The sequence below is a fragment of the Chiroxiphia lanceolata genome, chromosome 1 (assembly GCF_009829145.1).
Source record: "Chiroxiphia lanceolata isolate bChiLan1 chromosome 1, bChiLan1.pri, whole genome shotgun sequence".
In the NCBI taxonomy this organism is placed as follows: Eukaryota; Metazoa; Chordata; class Aves; order Passeriformes; family Pipridae; genus Chiroxiphia; species Chiroxiphia lanceolata.
The window spans coordinates 127,122,132-127,143,536 of record NC_045637.1 but is presented as its reverse complement, the minus strand read 5'-3'; the positions used below and the strand labels follow the sequence as shown (position 1 = coordinate 127,143,536).

Here is a 21,405-nt window from a genome sequence, read left to right as displayed (position 1 = left end):
CACTTTGCTGATGTATTTCTGAATCTTAGGCATCAGACAGACAGATCTGGGTAATCTTGTAGTTTTTTAATGCTACTGCCCCTAGATTTCCATCCTGCTGTTCTGCCAGAGATTACTGCTCTTGTAGCAGAAGTAACAAAAGACAATGCACTGTAGTTCCCTGTTCTGTAAGAGTACAAACAAGGAGGGCAGGGCTCAGTTCTGTACTGTAGATGCTCCAGTTCTCAGCCTGGTATCTTAGCAAAATGCAGTGGACTTTGAACCAGAGCTCCTGAGACGCAGGTGCCTGCTCCCAGCTGCTACCTCCCTTCCACGCAGAGTAGCCTCTGATTTAAAACCAAACCAAAACAACCACAGCAGCAACAACAAACAACAAACCCAACCAACCAAAAAAAAAAAAAAACCAAAAAAGCAAAAACAACCAAAAAAAACCCCAAAAACCCACACAACAGAAAACCCCTAAAATAACAACCAAAGAGGACTGAGAAATTAATTTCCTATGCTCTTACTGCTAGATCCAAGCGAGGTATTTCAGAGTGACAATTCTTAGAGTATAAGATACTATATTAATTAATACTCCCAAAACATCTTTGAAGGAGACTATTTAGTAAAGTCCTCAGTACTATTAATGTGAGCACTGAATAGGGCTGTTTATGGGTGCTATTACCTACAATACATGAACTGAAGCTAATGCTCTTCAGAGGAGAAAGTGCAGCCATTAACAATTCAAAGATTTCCTCATAATACATTTTGTACACATTGATCTATTTCCTGCTATTAAAAACCAACCAAACAAAAAAAACCACAAAGAAAGCAAAAATATTTACTAGATGATACTGTCCTGTGAAGATGGATTTGAAGCCCAAACCAGTCAGCTGTCAAGGGCAGTAAAACTCTAGGCACTGATCCCTCGGGAATAGTCCCAGGTAGCAGAGAACCCTGAAGATAAAAAGATTCTGAGCAAAGAGCTCTTTGCAGGGAACTTCTGGAGAAAACAACTGTTTATGTTCTTGTATCCCAGTTTCTCCTAGTTTCTCCCTTACAGCAGCCCACTGTAAGTAAAGTAAGCAGATCTGGTCTGACACGGATACGAAATTTGCACTTTCAGTGAATGTAATATAAAGGTTTATACCGTAGCTGGTGTGTGAGAAAGTGAGACTGGTGTAATCTTGGAGAGAAAAGGCTTAGGCTTTTTGTCATGGAAGTCATATCCCTGAAGCAAAATTTGTACATTGTCCTAAATCTGTAATCTTAACTCTCTCAAATGGATTCTGAGGGGATCTGCCAAGCCCTTATCTAATTTCATCTCTGTTCAGCTACCGATGCAAGTGAACTGTCATGGCAGATGAAACCTGAGCCCCTTTGGCTGCATCACAGCGCATGGGTCTTGCAGTGATGCCTCTCGACTTTGCTTCACAGCAGCATTACTCCGGGCTGCCCAGCTGCTCTGGCCAGCAAGAATATACACAAGCAGATACTCACAGTTCCTACTAAAGAGGTAAAACCTTCATTTTCCTTCCACTTGTGGCACAGCTTGAAAAAAAAGTGCTTTTTTGTATGTGTTTTTTTGAGTTACACTTTGCAGGAAGCTACTCTAGGCACTGGGAACAGACCCTCCTCTCCCCTTCCAAAAGAATAACCTTACTGCAGGGGCCTCTCCAGTCCAAATGTTTAGGAATCCAATACACAACAATCTTGCAGAAATCAGCTGCCAGATTTATTATTCTACCTGAAAACCCCAAACAAACAAAACAAACAAAAAAAAACCCCAAACCCAACCCCAACCAAACAAAAACGTGGAATAAAAATAGACTTTAAATAAACCTCTTAGGTACATTTTAAAAAGGGTTAATCAGTTCAGTGAAAGACTTTTTTATCTTCTGCTCAGAAATTATGTAATGTTGGTCTGACTGCTTGTTTTGTTCAGTGAGTCACTACCATATACACATAAATATATATATTTCTTCTTAAATATTACACATTTGATGCATTTTTAAAATCTTTTTTTTTTCCTTTTTTTGTCCAACCCCTTTCCCAAATACCCCCATCCTGCCACAGGCAAGAGGCGCTCCATGCTGACATTAAAGAAGCAAAACCAATCCAAGGACTTTTCATCAAAGCATGTTTCATTTGAACCTTATTTCAATGGAAACCACAATTTTTTAAAACAATATTATCCAACCTTTTCCCCTTGCTTTTTGCTAGTTCTGCAATTTTAGACTTCTTTTTCTGGGTTGATCACCAAGTATTTAAGTGCCATTGAGACTTACGGATGACAGAATTAGGTGACATATTAAGGCATATATACATTCTCATAAACTATGTTGTCTTACAGATCTGAGTAAATTAAATACCTGCCCAAATGTTTTTTATGCACCTGTGGTTTCTAGTGACCACTGCTTCTTTACTTTTGATTAACTGCATATTAAAATATTCATAACTTAGGTAGTGTCTTAACTGACAAAGGACAGAAGATTAACCCACCACCTAGGATTGTCTTTGAAATCCATCCATTATGATGAAAATTATTCTTGTTTTTTTATGGTTATGTATTCATTTTTCTCTCACTTCTTGACAATATAGGAAAATGAGGTACTTCATGTAACACCTATTTAAATTTCACTGGGCAAAAAAAAGAAATCCAGATCTTACTCCCTCTCCCTTCCTTCAAACTACAAATTATTGTATTTCAAAAAAGGTGCTCATAAATATTTAAAACTTTTGGGATCCTGTCAGGACCTTTTTTTTGTTTGTTTTACATACGGAATAGCAGGTGTGGCTTGTGTTCGATTACCCCTCTCAAAAAAATAAAACAATTTGAAAAAAATAACAAAACAACAAAAAAACCCTCAAAATTTAAATTGTCTTCCGAGCATATCTGATCACATTTACATTTAGTGTCCAAACAAGCTGATTGGTAACACCAGTGCCAGCACTACAACGTCATACAGCAACTTCATGGTATTCTTTGACAGTTCGTCTCCGTTCCACCAAAAATTACAAAAGGTTCTGCAGAGCTTTCCTTAGCAAGCTGAAGCTTACTAGTCATTTGTGGATGCGCATAAAAGCTGCTTATAGCACAGCTATGGCGTAAGCTATTTTCTAAGCAATAAATGGTTCAAGTCATCTATTTTGTCCTGAAATGCTACCTGTAGTTACAGCATTGCTTATAAATGGTCATAGTAAATTCAGCATCAAAGAGAATATTACAGAAAAAGACAGCAGCAGAAGCATTAGCATTATCTAGTATTTATATATGTTATCAACATAACACAGCAGTAAAAGGTTTAAATGCATATTAATGGGTACCGTGTCTAAAAATTTACTAAAGTACCTATTTAGTGTATTGGATATTTTTCTCAAGGAGTGCCTGCTGTGTCTAAACAGCATAATTAGATATGTGACTTAGTACAGTTAATTCCTATTGATTAAATAACTTATTTATGTACCAAAGGAAATGGAAGGATACAAAATGTTTTCTCCCTCCTGATCATGAACCTGTATTTAATGCTGACATGATCATCAGAAAGCCTACCACATGTAATTACTACCCTCAAATGGATCTTGAAAAATCTGAGCCATAGAATGGACCATATATGTATAGCAATGTGGCACCGGATACAGCATGCAGCTTGCAGTCTGAAGTAAGGGATTTTGCTGCTTGGTGAATGTACTTATGGCCCCTCTGTCACTAACTAGGATTTTATTTTGAGGCCATACCCCCCCACAAAAAAAAAAAAAAGAGAAAAAAATAGGAAAAACTTTCCAGATATCTGGTTATTCTCAGAGGTAAGGTACAAGATCTGCCACTGGAAGCTTCGAAATTAAATGCTGTAGTATATGCTTTGCTTCTCTTTTATTACTGCAGAAAGACAATTAAGAATGGCAAGAAACAAATGCCCTAGGCATGCTGTGCTGATATCATCATAAAGTGGTTATTTTGCACAATGAGAATTAACTGTACTATGGATACCCAGAGAAAATGTACAATATCTTATGCTGATATGAAACAAAACAGACATGATATAGCTTTTTTGTACTTAAAACCTGTATGTTCCCTTCCCAAACTTAAGTAAAAAGCAAACCCACCCTTTTCCTCCTTTTACACAGAATAACGTTTAGGTTCCAACCCACCCCTTTCAAATAAAGTGCGCTGTCCATGGCAGACCATAGGAGTAATGCAACAGGAAAAGCCCCTTTTAGTGTACTATTTAAAAAACAAACTGAAGTCGATTCAGCTTTCCTCTGGGTCTTGTGAAAGAGGAGAAGCTTAAGGGAGGGGGAAAACATCCCCTTCATTGTCACTGCTGTTAATAGACATAGCCTTCGTTGTAGGGATGGGTGTTGCAGCAGCCACCATCCTGCATGTAGACCATGCTCTCATCAAAGTGGGACAGAGGCACAGTGTCCTCCTCATTGATGTGGCGCTCCATGTCAGTCTTCAGTAAGGGGCGCTGGTTGTCCGGAAAAGCCATGGAGAAAAGCGCTTCAGGGTCACAAACAAACTTGTAGACGTATCTTTCTCCAGCCACCTTAAGACAACAGAAGGGGGAAAAAAGGTGCAGTGTAAGGCCTTGCATTTTGCAACTCCAAGTTCAACAGTCTTGTGAAGAACTCACCTTTGTCACACAATTAATAATGTGACAGCAGAACTCATTGGGCAATGACCTGGCAAAGACAAGAGGGACCTGCCAAAGCAGACTGTGCGGAATGATCTTGATTTTGCCACATGTGACATCCTGTTGGAAGATGGACTAGGTATTCTACACTAAACATTTGTTTGCAATCATTTCCTATACTTAACCACAAATGGAGCTGTTCTTATTGGAAAACGTAAACAAATTATCACTACAGTGGCAAAATGAAATTACACACTCTGTGTGCGAAGTGGAAAAAAGAATCACATTGCATGACAGAGATCTGGATTTCACTTTACACAGATTGATTCATATTTACGTACAAAAGCACTCTAGTTATGGTGGATGCTGATTGCACAGGCACAGTGTAAGCAAATACGTAGGCTAATATGTACTTAGCAATTGCTCATGCAAAGCTGGAACATTTAGATTTGCTTATGGAGGGGCAATTTGTCCAAAGATCCTAAAGTTTTCCCTTAATCAAATGTCTGTGCTTCAATTTCCTAAAAGCTAAAGAATAATAAAAACAACACCGATTTGTTGTCTTATTAAAAAACCCAAACAACAAACAGAAGTCAATACAGTGTCTTCTAAAGCACCTTATTTTAACAATTGTGCTTAAAAATATGAACCATGTCGTATGCTCACAATTACTAAAATTATTTAAAAATAAAGATCATATTGCCTGCTTCTTGCAACCTCAGCTACCATGGCACTGAAGTGAGTGAATGAAGATGGAAAAAGTTTCACAAACTTAACAACTCTATTCTTATGGGTACAAAATAGTTTGAAGCATCTCCTTAAATTTTCAGCTTATTTATTCCACAAACAGAATTTGATGGAGGCTGTATCTGCAGTAGAATTTTTTACATCAACTTTGACAAACTATAGGCTGCATTCAGAAATTAGGCTTTTGCATAACCTGCTATCATTGCTTAATTTAAAACACAGGAGGGAAAGCATGTATACAAACTTTGCAGTAAAGAAACCCGCTATGAATCTGCAATTCCATTAGTTTTTAACATACACGAACTGGTGAGACAGATCGATCCTAGGACAAGCCTCAAACACTGCCATGTCAGAAAAATAAGCACACAAGCTAGCTTTCAATTTGTGTGTTAAATATGTTCTTCTAGCTAATAAAGTAGTAGCTTATGACGTAGCAAGCTACCTATCAGAAGTACTTGTAAACTTTCCATATTAAATGGATGTGCGGGTTGGGGCAGCATTATCAGCCTTCTGGTATTTCGAACCCCACCTTTTCAGCTTGCTTCCCTCTCCTACTTTTTCTTGCCTCTCTGCTGCCTTTGAACTGTGCTGGCAGCACACTTGCCTATGCAGCTGAGCTGTAACCTGCAACAAGGAACTCCTCTGTCTGAAGCACCAGCCAGCAAGCTCAAGCCTTTCTGCTTCTCTTCAACTGGACCCGGTTTCCAGTCCACTTTACAAAGATTCAATGTATAGTTACATGACACACAAAAATGAATAGGGTGCTGTGCTACTGAAGAACCATACGACAATACTAGCCCAGATTGTTGTCCAAGTTGACTCCTGGATAGTGAAAAAGAAGTGCACTACAACAATCCCACAATCTAAGCAAGAGAACTTGTTAGACTTCACAAAACCTACTGGAAAAGCTGCCCAGAGTAACTTGAGCTGACAGTATTGTTTCCATTCATGGAATTGGCAAATGGCAGGTTTAAACATGTTAATCATCACAGGTCACAAAACTAATGTGAAAAGAGATGGAATAAGTACTACAGCACAAGGTGTTCATTATGATCTTTGATCACACCTGCCAATTTTGTAGAAAAAGCAGACAGGTCTCTCCTATTGATTTCTAAGTCAATCTACATAGTATTACATAGCAACATTTAAAAATATACATGTAAATCAGCAAGTCACAGTAGAAGAATGGATTGAATACTGTCAGCAAGACCAGACTGTAATATAAAAATTGTTAAATATTTTTCCTAATTCGGTCTATTAAAATATTAAATTTCAATTAAAAACAGTATTATTACAACACTACTGGTAAAAATATTAAAGTATTTTGTATGTTAATAGGTGTAAGTTTTCTCCCCTATCTTACACTTACTGAAGTACCCAAGCAGTGGGTAGCTAATTTAGATCCGCAAATAATTAATCATACTGTACTCTACTATTTGCCTTTCCCAGCTGCCAGGAAGCTCTTTTGGATATTTTTGAATGTTACCTCTTTCCCTAAAATCATGACATGCATTGTGAGAACTAAAACCACAGACACTTTTTACATAGGAAAAAAAAATATCTTAATGCATATGCTGGACCTGGTAGGTAAAAAAAGCTTAGTGTTTGCCTAAATAGATGAAAAAACTACATAATGCAACAAGTTATGGATTAACATGCAAGACTCTGGTGAAACTTAATACAAAATTAGCTACTCACCTTTTGCATGATTCCCTTTTCATAATAATAGCGAAGCGATCGGCTGAGTTTATCATAGTTCATAGCTGGCCTATTTTTCTGAATCCCCCAGCGACGCGCCACCTGCCACAAAAATGGATTAGCATTGATTTGTTAAATGCTTTTAACAAGCAGATCTTATCATCAGATACTTTATTTGGGGATGCAGGAGGGAGAACCCTGCAGGTGCAACAAATAAGAGAAAAGGTTGCCGTGACCTGAATTTCCCATGTAGTACTATGATTTTCAATTGGAGACACATCACCATTAAACCTGAAACCGGCTTACTTATTTGCAAATGTGGTGGAGGGTTTTTTCTTTACTTTTTAATAAAGAAAACCAATGAAAAAATAAAGCCAAAGACAGACAAAAAGTATTTAGCAAGTTTCACCAGAAAATTTTCACAAAAGATGAAAACTTATCTTCAGTTTGATACTATGGATACTTGCACTATTCCTGTCTTTTCCTTGCTGTCAGAAAACTAAGTTATATTAAACACACATTCATGCACATGAACACTTAGTTCATGAACTAATACAGACTGTACTTGGAATGACAGCAATGTTGAGATTATTAGGAGATACAAGTCAAAAGCCAACTCCCAGTCTTAAACATTACTTCAGCAAAAAAAATGAATTATCTGAGGAGGCAGAGTAATCGTTTGGAAGAACTATATAGTGGTATGAAGAATGGAACAGAAATTTCATAGCTGCAGTTGTATAATTTCCCTTAAAAATAACAATAAAAAGTGAATTGCAAGTAACTTAGGAAACCATTCCATAGAGAATTATATGCCTTTTGCTCTGTCTTATAATTCCTACTTGCCTTTACACTTCCTGTTTTATCTAAAGATAGTTCTGGACAAAGACATCCTTTGTTTAAAGAGCTTAACTTCTTATTCCCCACCTGAAATTATAATCAGCTGTTGATGACATTTCAATTACTGTCTGTAAAAATGACTATCATGTCACCAGAGGGAAAAAACAGTCAGAGTTGATGAACTCTCTAAAGCACATTTTATAAAAATGTTCGAGAGGTGCATATGCATACAGCTCAGGAAAAAGGACAGAGCAGCCAAGCAGTTTCTCTGCAGACTGCTCTATGAAACTTTCCCATAGGTGTCCGGAACTTTTTGATGCAAGCCATAGGCAACAGACACCACTGAGTATTGAAGGGGACTCATCATCACGGCTGGGCTTTGCGAACGAAGATTTGGGGAGGGCTCTACCCACGTTTGTTACAGGCGCGCTGGTGGCTAAAAAGGCAAATATGAGACAGACACGTCCGGTTGCAAAAGGCACAGCAGAAAGACTCCTTAGGTGGTATATTCTGCAAGACACGATTCTTTCTGCGTTGTCTTTTCTCCTCAAGAGTGATCCTGCGTGCTTTCTCAAAAGCATCAGCAGGGTTAAAGATAGTGTGTCTTCAAACCTCGCGACTGGAGAAACTTGCTGCCGCAAAAGAGGAGCCCCGAAGAGAAGATACAAGGACTCCCTGAAACAACATTTCAGTCTGAAGGGGACTAAACAACAGCAAATTCCATGATTTTGATCTCCATATAATCTTTAAAATTTCTTTCAAAAGTACTATTTCCTTTCAGTGGTGCAGTTTTTCAGGTTTATGTAAATTATCATGGCTCTGCTAATTTCAGCTATGTTTTAGCTGTATTGAAACACACCTCCAATCATGTCAATTTATTCCAGCTGTAGATCTGACCTAGATGCGTAACCTTGATTCACCTATTCATCTTCGCAACACATCCCTGCATCATTCTTTGTCTATTCCTTCCAAGTTTTTTTCTGCATTAATCAGAGTCCTGCATGTCCCCAACACAACAAGCTTGCAAAATAAATACACAGTAAAGATAACTACAACAAAGTAATGGTTAAGAATACGCTCCATTTTTTTGTGCGGTACTTTGACACTCCTAAACAGGTAAGCGGGTCCAGAAGGAGTCTTGGTAAGCAACTCTTCCTGTCCCAGAACTGCAGAGCATTTACATAGTCTTGCTCTGTGGAAGGGATTCAGACTTCTACCCTTCCACCCCACCTTCCTGCTTAAGGTTGCTGTCCCTGTGACAAGGCAGCATAAGTGGACCTACACCCAACTCTCAGCCTCCATAGTTCACACACACTTACTTTCTGAATGAAATATGGCACTCCAGGTGCTGATACATATTCATTTTTGTTGTCACCCTTTCTACAAGGGAACAAACCTCCAGCAAGGAATGAGTTGGAAAGGTCATGTCATTTACATCCTAACCTGCCACAGCAGAACCAACAAGCTCTTTGATTTCCCTTCAATTTACACTTGGCAACCAACAGAACTGTGCAACTTCCTATAGGCTATTCTTATTTTAATTGAGAGATTCATGACATTCAAATGAAAACAACTTAGGCTCCTTTGTAATCCCTAAAACTACACAAGAGTCAGGCAACTTTCAAGTATCCTGCCTCCTCCAGATCTCAGATGCAGTGCTGCTCAAAAACAAAGCAGCTTCTACATAGCCAGACAAGCAGATGATCTGTTTAACTTAAATCAGAATATCCAGTTCCTCAGGGAATTACACAATAAGGAAACCTGAGGACTTTGTTTTGCTACTTTCCTTTCCTTAGCTAATAAAATCTATAAAGTTTTTGCACCATCTGCTGGAAACCATTTTTCAATAAAACTCTTAAATCTTGAAAAAATTTGGACATAGACAAAACTAAGAGGGTAAAAAATACAGAGACTGAGAATGGGGGGAAAATTGGATATGTTATTCACTGAAACCAAAGCCTTTCCAAAGATTTCGCTCTGTTCTGAGACAGGTCACACAACTGGGCAATCCATGTAGCCTGCTAAGGCTGCAGACTTGCAAGTTTCAATATCAAATCAATTCAGGCTGTTCTGAGGTCAAATCCTCAGATGCACAACGCCAGGATCTGCCCTATCACTAGTGAGGGGAATGCTCAGACAAACTAGAGCCAGCACACGGGTCGCTGCAGCAACCTGCTCCTCAGCCAGACCACGTCAGGAAGGAAAGGGACATCAATCCTATCAGGGGACATCCATCCCCAACTACTCAATCATCCCCATAGAGCTGTTAGCAGACAGTGTAACTAAAATGCAAGAAAGCTTTCAGGTTGCTTATACCAGCAGATGGGTGGCAAACAGCAGAAATAGCTGGTGGAACGCAGAACCAGCCACACACCCCCAAACATTCCTACTCAGTTCTCACTCAAGAGAGCATTCTGTCAGAAAATTTGCTGTGGTCTCCTCTACTACCAAACCCTATTCAAGGGGCAAAAAAGTAAAGCAGAGTGATATTGCTTTTTGACAACCCTAATTAAATCCTCCACATCAATTTTACAGTAAAATTCACATACACCTGATCTTCCAAGTTTTTATGACTGTTGAGAATACAGGATAGGTTATGTAATGTTACCTAGTCCAAAACTTTTTATGTAATAAAACATTCAATTTAATCCTTTTTATCACACAAGTGAACTAAGTCATGTTTCAGCAAATGTTCATGAACGTAAGTAATTTTATCTATCCCATGAGTCCTTCATGGTTCAGGAATGCCATGCATGTGCATGACTGTTTGCAAGCCTACAGTCTAAGCATGCACTAAACAATCTAATGATACACATAAGTAGGAAGATTCTGAAGAAAACCCTATATTCCTACAGAGGGAAATTTATGCAATTTTGATGGGATATTACTGCCTAAAAATCTTAACCTTCTCCTTTGCCATCTGTCAGACTTGGGGCACTTCACTCTACAACCTAAAAGCTCCAAGTTCCCACATCTTCACACTGAAGAATATTTGGTGTTGAAAGACTTATAAGGGAAAAGCTTTCAAAGGATATTGGAACAACAGCTCTATCCATAAAGTGGCTCTGAAAAATCTGGGCCCCACAATTAATGTGAAGTATTTTGTAACTCTAGTACTTGCAATACTTTTATTATTTTGTAGGACTAGGAGTCAAGTCTGTGCTTAACCACACCTGTCACCCTTGTAAAGTGCTACTGAAGCAAAATACTGAAGAAAAATAAGGCCCAAGCCCAAAGGAGCACAATTCAATTTGCAGGATGGGGCAGTGGATGTGAGGGCATGCTGTATGCCTAACCCACCTCCTCTGGCTCAATCAGCTTGAATTCCATGCCTCGACCAGTCCATGCTATGAAGTGGGAGTTTGATGGGTCATCAAGAAGAGCTACCAAGAACTGCCACAGCTGAAGTGAGCCTCGCCGCTGGTACGTGGGTCCTTCACGGTACATGCCCGGCTCCTGTTTGACATCACCTGCACAGAACAACAATATCACGTAAGCACTGAGCAAAAAGTATCATCACAATCACTCACTTTGTCAGATAAACTGGCAAAGCTGTCATTAGGGTTAATAAAACAGAGGGAAGAAACAGCCAGCAACATTCCCCTGTTTGCTGGTGACTTACAATAACATATAAATATGCTCAAAAGCACATAAATTCATTCATGATTTATGGAAGTCTCACTAAGCCTCTTCCCATGTACTTTTGATACATGCAAATCTCACTTGCAAATCACTTTGTAATATCCTCTGCCTGAAAGAGCATAGACTACTTTTGAAGCAACTCTGATATGTGAAGAACTGTGTTTGTGTACTATACTTTGCACAGACCCCATTTTTGATAATGTAAGGTATGCTTCATAAAGCTGCAAAACCCTACTGAGTGAAACTTCTTTTGCATGCAAATGCTTCTAAGGAAAATGTGACCAAGTATTTGACTTGGACTTATACAGCATGTGCTTTATGTACAGGTATGTAAATCCTGCAGATGTGTGAGTTCCTCTGTGGCATACTGAACTTGCATATAAGCACATATGACTTTTCCTCATATCTACATATTAAATTAGTATTCCCCTAAAAAGCAGTTAATTTTTCTAAAATTTTAAGTCTAGAGGAGCCTTTTAAAAAAGCAATAATAACATTCTACTAGCTGTTCCACAAACTGCCAAAGAAAAAACCATCCCTACCGTCTTTGTTGGTTTTAAATCTTATTCATACTAAACCACTCATGCAAACAACAACAGCTGAAAGGTTTGATACTGAAGCAGACTATTTTTTGCTCCACACAATGACTGCAACCCTTGATATACTGGTAAAACTCCTCATTTCAACTACAAGAACAGTGATACCCTCCAATAAACAGCGTGACCCATTTAATATGGAAAACCAGGAATTTACATTCAACCACAACATTAGGATGCTCTGATGGCCATTACAGAATGGCTCCATGGAGTGAAAGGTAGAATAATAATATTAAAAATGGAGCACTTCCTTTTGTAATAAGGAAAGAAAATCGAGTCAATACCTGTGGAAAACAAATAAATCAAGACAAGGCTTTTTGGTTTATGTGAGGTTCAGGTTCCAGTCCTGAAAGGCCTTCTTTTTCAAGGACAGGTTTTTTTCTTTTAATGATAGCTGAGCAACGCACAAATAGCAAGTGCAGTATTACAGACGATCAGATTCTTTGCCTGTACCGATCTTTGATTTCAAACAAAGCAGCTGAGAATCTACTTCTGAAACATCAAGACTAGTCCTGAGCTCATCCAACTTTTGCTGTACTGGCCAGAATATCATGACACATCTGCTATTTTTTTCCTCAAAAGTCATCACACTATAAGTATAAACACACGTATTTGCATCATGACATCAATCTTCTAGAGAGTACAAGGTGTTCTCTCACTGAATAGTCATAGAAGCTAGCAGCAGACTGCTTGCTTTGCAAGCACACAAATATTTCCCAACATTTATTTCTTTTACTTTATTTGTATTTCTTTTTCATTATCATTCCCCTCCCTGTATAAAACCCAAACAAACCAAAAGGATTTTCAAGGAAGATACAGATAAATGCTACTCCTGAAGAGTTTTAACTTCTTATAGTACAGGGTCTGATCCCCATTTTCATAAATGTAAATATGAATTTGCCACTGATACTCAAAACAGATCAGACCCACGATCATTTCTGGGGGCAAAAAAAAGCCCCTGACTCGATGTGCTTTAAAAAAAAAAGAAAAAAACCCCAAACCAACCAACCAACCAAAAGAACCCCACAAAAAATAAAAACACAAAACCCCCCCCAAAAATCCAACATCCTCCCCGCCCCCCAAAAAAACCCCCAAACCAAAACCAAGCTCATATTACAAAGCCAGGGTATAAAGCAGACTTCCAATAAATCATCCTTTCAGTGAATGTGTTGATGCAGTGACAATGCAATACTGGCTTAAGCAATTTTCTGTTAGGTTTAATATTGTTTAAAATTATCTATTTCTTACTAACCCCAAAATACATGTGATACTGCTTGAAGAATGTGCAATTATTTGGGTTACTTTCATTTCAGAGTCTCCAAGTCTTCAGCATACACAACAAATGCTGCTAGACACGCAATAATTTTGTAATCCATAAGTGATTCTCAGGGGAAAACAAACAAAATAAAGCAGGAGAAAAATGCCAATTCTCCAGCTCTACTTTTAGCTATGGTCAAAGAGCTGTTCACAAGTTTATCAGGAAGTATCTGATGTTTCCTGCTAAAATAAATAAAGCACCATTAAAAGAAATACACTAACACAAAAGTTATACTAACAACACTACAGTAACATACATACACTAACAAAAAGCCAGTCTAGCAAATTTGAATAGCTCGTCTCCAAATTATTTCCCAAAGCTGCAGACTAACAGCGTTAACTGGCAAGAAATACAGAGTCCATCTACTTTGCTTATAATGAAATAAATCTGAAACCAACTGAGTTACTTCAGGAAACTGATTTTACGTCAGAGTAACTGAAGGTAATTTGGACCAATACATTTTAATTGATGTCAGAATTACTCTTAAAAAAAAAAAAATCTGTTGTAATCGGTAGTGTTGTGAAAAGAGCATTGATTTGTTATCAATCCCACTGAAAAATAAACCACTAGTGCATTTAACCTAGTGGAAATACATTGACATAAACCCAAAAATGCCCTATACACTCACTCCCCACTATTCATCCCTTCAGTGATAGCTAGACAAGAGGCTTAATCCTCAATTAAACCAAACTTGCTGCTTTCTCTGCTGTTTTGTAAATTATAAGAACAGCTTTCATTAAATCTCAAACAACAAGCGCTATGTGATCATCAGTGAAATGGAAATCCTCCTATTACTTTTTTAACAGTACAGGAACTGAGCTCCTATGCCACAACTCTGGATACAGCATCTTTTGCTGGTAAAAGTCAAATGACATCCTATTGAAGAGGAGACTTTGGTTTCAAGAGACAAAGGTCAGCTTTGGTTGGGCACACCGCAAACGGTGTATTAAGGAATCCTAAATTGGAATGTTACTGGGCTTTTTTGATCAGCAACAGAGAAAAGTCCCTCATCTCTTTCGTTTTCATCTCCCTACACAAGAAAAAGAGAGATGTGTCATACATACCGTCAAACTTCTCTGGAACAACACAAGTGTCATCATAAAACTGCCTAGGTCCCTTTTCATACATACAGCCTGTAAGTTAAAAAGAGAGAGGTGTTTATATAAAAGATGCATGAAGAAAGAAGAGATCATGCCAAGAATCAGATTAATATCCCACATCCTTTACACACTGTCCAATCACAATATTTTAGCCTCAGTAGAGGGGTGTTTAATTAATGTGTGTTTTCCCAAAAGACTGTTAATCTCTACCTGCAAAAATGAATAAGCACCCATTTTTTTCTATGATTTGTTCTAAAATGTTTGTCTCGTTTTTTGTTTGAACTAGCATGGCTTTGACTTTTAACCATTAGTTCCTGCGGGTCTTCTCCCTGCAAGACTAAAGAAGTATTACTTGGCATTTCCTCCTCGCACTCACAGAAGTCACCACCACACACTGCCCTTGATGTTTCTTCCAATTAGGATAATTTTGTAATTTTTTTTTTCATTAGAAGATACTCTATGTAACCCAGCAGTCTTTCTGGCACATTCTTTTGTACACACTCCTACTATTCCCTATTATGTTAATGTTTCCCTTTATCAGAACCGTGCTGCATACCAGTACTGGTGCTCTCTCACCAGCGCTACTTAGTGAGACAAAACATCTCCTCCTCTCCTGCCACTCTCTGACCCTTCTTTCGACTGTGTAAGTACTACAGAAGGTTTTTTCGTCATAATGTTGCAGTGTTTAGTTGGGCTGGTCTCCCACTGTCAACCTGAGGAGGGGGAGGCCCATCTCAAAATCATTTTTTCTAATATACTGCTTCCCGGTTCCAGAGGTCTAAAATTGCATATTAAAAAACCATTTTGTTTAATGTGCCCAGATTACCAAACAATTCAAAATGCTTTGTGTGACTGCCCTGTCCTGCCTGTTATTTACCACTCTATCTTTGTGCCATAAAGTTATCTATTAACTTTGTTCCGTATCTTTACTGAAAATGTTGAATAGCAACACTCCTGATATCAACTCTTATAGAACTATAACAGAAACAATCCATTCAGAGATGATTGCTCAGTGACAGCCACTTCTAGATCTGTCAGTTGGCCAGGTCTTAATGTATTTAATGTGTACTTTATTGATATTGCTTTGTGCTAACTTCTTAATCAGAATGTAATGCAGAGGCAAACTGAATGCCATAGAAAGTCTAACTATATGATATAAGCATCTTTATCAATCAAACTTCTAATCTCAGTAAAGAACAGAATCAGATTTGACATGACCTTTATTCCATAAAATCATGTTGACTGATTTTCAAATACAGAAAACAAATATTTAGCAAACATCACTGATTTTCTATGTCATTCATAACAATTTTGCCACCGTCAACCTCCTATGAGTGCATAACATGGCTAAGATTGGTTTTCCCCTATCTGTGCAATGATTAAAGCTCAAAACCTGTTGGCATTAGCCCTGCAGTGTGTGGATTTTTCCCTGATGTCTTTCAACTCCCTTATCAAGCTTCTGTACTTCATATAATTTCAAATACCAAGACTGTTAGAAATTTCCATCTCCTGTTTCACCTTTCTTATTTGACAATACCTTCTATTTCTTTTTTTTTCTGCCTTTATTCCACCCCAGAAACAGCTGGGCTTTTAGCCAGATGTGTTATCTTTCCAGTTATGTCTTTTCACTAGTGAATGAAGTCTTACTAGAAGGCTCTGAGTCACACATCTATCTGGATTCTCATCAATCTCAAAACAAAATTCCTCAAGTTTGTGAAATTTGACTCTTGGAAGAAAAACAAATAAACTCTAAACAAACAAGCAAAAAATAATATATTGACAAGACAGATACACAAAAACAGGGGAGTGGAGGGTATAACTTCTCTTTCAGTGGTCTTACTTCTGTTGGCCTTCTTATTTTTAATACATATAAAGTGGTTGTACTCAGAATTATTAATTTTGACAATTACCTAAGCTCTGCACTACTGAAATCACTGGGAGGTTTGGTACTAATCTCAATTTTGAACCTAAAATGCAACAAAATATTGCAAAAATAATAACAAAAGAAAAAGCAAAAAACTTCCACTGAATTTAAAGTATAAAATGGATTACTTAAGACAGTTAAACTGAGCTTGTCATACCAATAGCCTGGAAAATATCACTTGAGCAGAATGGCTGAAAAGGAAGTTTTTAAGCATCTCTTCCTTTCAACTGCTAGAGGCCTTTAAAAGCAGAGTAAGTTTATAATATAATTGCTTCTATCCTGATCAACCCATGGCACTAAAAGAAGCTACTAAAAAATCAGTGCATCAGTAACTCAAGACTGGAAAGGGAATGAAAGATGATGTGAGTCTTCCCAGAAGCAGAATTAAACCAGTGAACCCCAAATCCCCAGGCTTTTTAATTTTTTACATTTCTCTCATACAAAAGTGATACATAATAGAAAACTTAACTTCTGTTCTGTTTGGGTGAGCCAGGAAGCCTTCTTGCCTCATGTAAATGGAGTGGCAGCTAGGCACTTCTGAAAGGAGAACACGACAATGCAAGTCAAAAGACTGTCTGGAATTAGAAGTGTGCAGGTTATCAATGAGACAGGCTGCAGGCAGAAGAGCAACAAAAAAGGATGCAAGTTACAGCGAGAAGGAACCTGTCAACAAACAGTCAGCATTTCAGAAGAGTACACACAAGGCATGGTAAAAGAGAAAATCATGATATGAGGATCCTAGACCATATCTAACATAGGCGCTTGAACTCAAATCCTTTTGTAATAAACTTTGCTAAAAAGCTGACTCCCATGGCAATTTCATTTTAGACCATTTGCAGACCAAAAAATCCACACCACAGACCACAAATATTTTAAACCCTGTGCTTGTATATCTATCTTTGTAACTAATTCAACTCAACATTTTTAATCAACTATACTGAAAAGCCTGCCAATCACACTGGAGACCTATAAAATCTGCATTAATTCAAGGCATGTCAAAGTGAATTTAGATTAGGATATTGCTTTTTAGACTCCGGCGAAGGATTTAAAGGGTTAATGAAATTTTCTGTGATCGCTAAGCATTTTATCTACGAATTTAGATGTATCTATGTCACTCTACACTTGCACATCCTCAAATAAAAATGACACCTTGCCCCAAAAAATTACTGCACATATTCTAAGTAAAACCGATATTTATTTGCTATTCTCCACCTCTACTCAAATCTGCAAGAATGAGAAAAACCAAACAGAACTAATGAAAATGGTGTTCTGTAAATGTCTCTTTTTCTCCCCCGTGTCTTGCACTGTCCCCAGGTAGCCACATCCTGTGCACAGGGACTTGCAAACAGTCTGCCCTTCTAGACCAGGTTTACCCACTTCTTGGATATCAAAAGTTTTGCTTAACAAAGTCTATTTGATCTTGTGATAAACTCCTACCCTAAGCTATGCAATCTGTTACCAGTAACTTGTAACTCTTAAACAGATGCAAACAGAGGTCGAAAGAGCAGACATTATTTTTCCAACACTGCCTACAGACCCTTTCAGACTGTGATTCCAAATTTCACTGTTCACTGACTAGTGATGAGTATCAAAGATCTGGCAGGATAAGAAAATGAGGTTTTACACTGACTTCACAAAACAAGTGAAACACAGGGCAGTAATAAAAAGTTTCCTCTAAAAGCCCATGGTCTCTCTTGCACATCTGTGCCAAACTCCTCATTACCTCCTCTCTCGATGAAATACTCAGTGCCTGCCTCCTCAGGCTTTGACAATCTCCAGTGTCTCAGGCAGCTATTCTGAGCAACCACAGGAATCAGTGACTCAGTGATCACCCGAGTCAAGTATAGCTCTACAGACTAGAAGTCAAGGCTACAAGCAGTGGTTCACCTGCAAGGAATCATTCATGTTTCCAAGAAGACTGCATTTTAAGGAGAATGGAAAAATCTACGTAAAAAAGAGGAAGTTGTAGAACTGAAACAGATGCTATTTTCTATTTTAGGTAAAAATTCTCTAGTATTGGCAGCAAAGCTCTTTTTGACTCATGAACTCCACTCCTGCAGAGTGATACAGCAGAGTATACAGAATAAAGAATTATGCACGCATTCGAGAAGCTGTCTTTTTAGCCAATTCAGGGTTTCATCCCCCAAGCTCCTAAGTCAAGTATAATTAACATCTGAAGTCTCTCTAAGGCAAGCATTGTTTGTACCAACATTACTTAATCTTCTGGTTAGCTTGTGCTTAAACAGCCCACAGAAGACCGAAAAATACAGCAAGGAAGAGTTTATTTCTCGTAAAGTAACTAGAGTCTTGTTATCCTAAAGTGCTATCAGTTAATTTATGACTATCAGAGTGGGTCAGACTCTAATCAAATTGTAGAAACATTTCCAAAGTGATTATTCAATCAAATGACTAACATGGTTAATTAGGAGCCATAAACATTGCTCTGAAGTTCATCAAAGTAATGACTTGCCCAGAAAAATTACTGCTAATTAAATTGCCTGCTGCTTTCATTTCTACCTTATCTAATAAAAAGTCCAACCAATGAAATTTAGTATTGCAGTTTTAAATTGTACTAAATGCTTGACTAAGACCCAGAAGTATTTTTACAGGCTAAGTGGAGCTACTTCAAAAGAAAACATTTTAGTGCAGAAATTACAGAGCAATTATATGTTTTCTTCTCCTTAAACCATTGTTTCAAGACAACAAATAAGACAGAAGCAGACATAAAATACTCCCAGGGCAAGATCCAAGTGTTTGAGGTGACTGATTTATGACCTGTTATCAATTTTTAGTGTTTGAAGAAAAATGTGTCTGGATTTAGGACAAACAACGAGCTCATTTTAGACTGTTAATGAAGTAATTCCCATTGTAAGGTTGGATCCCTTTTAAAAAAGCCCCAAAACTAACTAAAAATATGGAAACATAAAAAAATTACTTATCTGTTACTATTAATTTGGAGTACTTAGAGGTCAGTCTTCATTGTTCCTCTCATTAACAGAAATGTAGCAGTCATCTTAAAATAATGAATATACCATGAAACCATTTTTTTCCTAATACGTGCTGTTTTAACATTACATGTAATCTAGACGCTGCTGAAATGCTTTCTCATCTAGGACTCTCACAGAGGAAAATATTGAAAATAAGCTCTGCTGTGCCTTCATCAAAGTACATCCAAGCAGAAAAAGCCCAAACAGACTTTGTCAGGACAAGAAGAATCTGCTATTGAATTTAGCAGTCACAGGTTCTAAGTTTCATTATCAAGTAAGACACTGGAGTGGTCCCTTAGTAAGGTAGTATTTCATATTAATTATCATGTCAGAATGATAATAGAATAGGAAAAAAAAAAGAGAGAAGAGAAGAAGAGGAAGGGTTAGGTATTCTCAGTCCTGTATAACTCAAAGTAGGTAAGGAATCCTTAAATTGTCTTTTCTGATTGTTTTTAGGAGATAAGGACTAGACTTCAGACCCACAATCTCACCTAGCACAGAAAAAAAAAAGAATTTCAGCCTGTCCCCTAATCAGGCTAGACATAGGGAACATGGAGCTTTTGCAGGCAAAGGGATGAAGTGACTGACTGTCTTCTACGAGGTGAAGTGACTGTCTTCTTCTGAATAAAGCAGAGCAAAGCAGGAACTAAAACCTGAACCAGGATTTATTCTTCAGCTGTTCTTGTTTCTGACCCTACACGGCCTTCCTAACTGAAGGACAGGTTGTTATGTAACACTCTAACTCTGAATTACTTTTTAGTTCACTTTATCAACATTACCTGAAGATCTGGAGGCGCAGGGTACTACCCATGTGCACACAACAAAGCACAGTGTGATACAGAGGTGTTGCATTACATATGTGCATGTGCAGAGGGAGAGATGTGGAGACGGAGGCTTACAAGGCGTGTGCCATCTGAAACGGGGTGAGTAAGAAGTAACTACCTGCCTGGTGTCACTCTTCGTGTGGCAGCTCAGGTGAACACTACAGTGGACTGAGAGCAGCTGCCTTATTCAGGGAGCTTGTTAACAAGTCACTCAAGTTCATCAAACATGCCTACTTCCCTACATGCTTAAAGTGATAACACTAAAAATGGAACCTTCTTACTGTTTTCCTGCCTACTTTTCCTATTTACACTTTATTACCAAGTAAATAATATTAAAAGTGGTTCCCAAAAGAAACTTCTCAAAGGAGCTGTTTCCCAAAACTCTCAAGTGACTCCAATGGCAGTCCCATAATTTAACTTACACCCTGTCCTCCTTAATTCTTCTTTTGGTCTGAAAAGTAATTATGTGAGTTTTGGCTCCTATTTCATCAATTCAGAGTTTGTATATCTATACAGATAGACTTACATGTGTCCCTTGTGTTCCCACAGACAAGAAATGCAGCACATACAGATTCTTTACCTTTGTGCTGTTGGGTACAGAAGGGCACACACAAGCCTTTCGGGCAGTGGGACAAACCTGGCTCCCAGGTGTCACTCACACACATCAACCTGACCCTGTGCTACACACTCTGAGAACACACCAGTCATCCCTTTGGTGCCTTACAGAGCTTCTCAAAATGCTTACTTGCACTTCTCGGCTGTTTGATGCAGTGGGACAGATTTTTACCAAGTGCAGAGAAAAAAGTAGCCTTTTAAAAATAAAATGTTCAAGCTAGAACGCATCATACTTTTGGCATCAAACTTAAAACATCACAATCACACTGCAAGTAACTTTTCTGTTCATGGATTTTTAAGAGCACTGACAAACTGTTTACAAAGGAGCGCTTCATCCACCACTGAAACACATTTAGCCGTCTGGTGGAAAGCAGCTGTTTCCCACTGAGAAGCTCTGACCAGCTCAAGGATGAAGAGTAATACTGAAATCACCAGAAAACAGGACCTTTTAGGCAAAAAAGGCAATTCTTCAAACTAGAGTGCAACAAGTGGTTAAGG

At 38.1% G+C, this 21,405-nt stretch overlaps 1 protein-coding gene across 6 annotated transcripts in view; it reads right to left on the bottom strand.

Annotated features, from left to right (window-relative positions):
- Positions 1 to 1,695: 1,695 nt before the first annotated feature.
- The window catches only part of ETV1 (ETS variant transcription factor 1), a 65,755-nt gene continuing 46,045 nt past the window's right edge, over positions 1,696 to 21,405 (bottom strand). For 5 of the 6 annotated variants that reach the window (XM_032696933.1, XM_032696941.1, XM_032696954.1 and 2 more), the window contains 5 exons: positions 16,950 to 17,018; positions 14,522 to 14,590; positions 11,202 to 11,371; positions 7,065 to 7,166; positions 1,696 to 4,532 (listed from right to left, as the gene is read on the bottom strand). In XM_032696933.1, coding sequence (XP_032552824.1) covers positions 4,311 to 4,532; positions 7,065 to 7,166; positions 11,202 to 11,371; positions 14,522 to 14,590; positions 16,950 to 17,018 — 632 coding nt within the window. In that variant the 3' untranslated portion in view covers positions 1,696 to 4,310. The remainder of the gene's footprint in view (positions 4,533 to 7,064; positions 7,167 to 11,201; positions 11,372 to 14,521; positions 14,591 to 16,949; positions 17,019 to 21,405) is intronic. The other variant, XM_032696951.1, reaches the window with a different exon arrangement.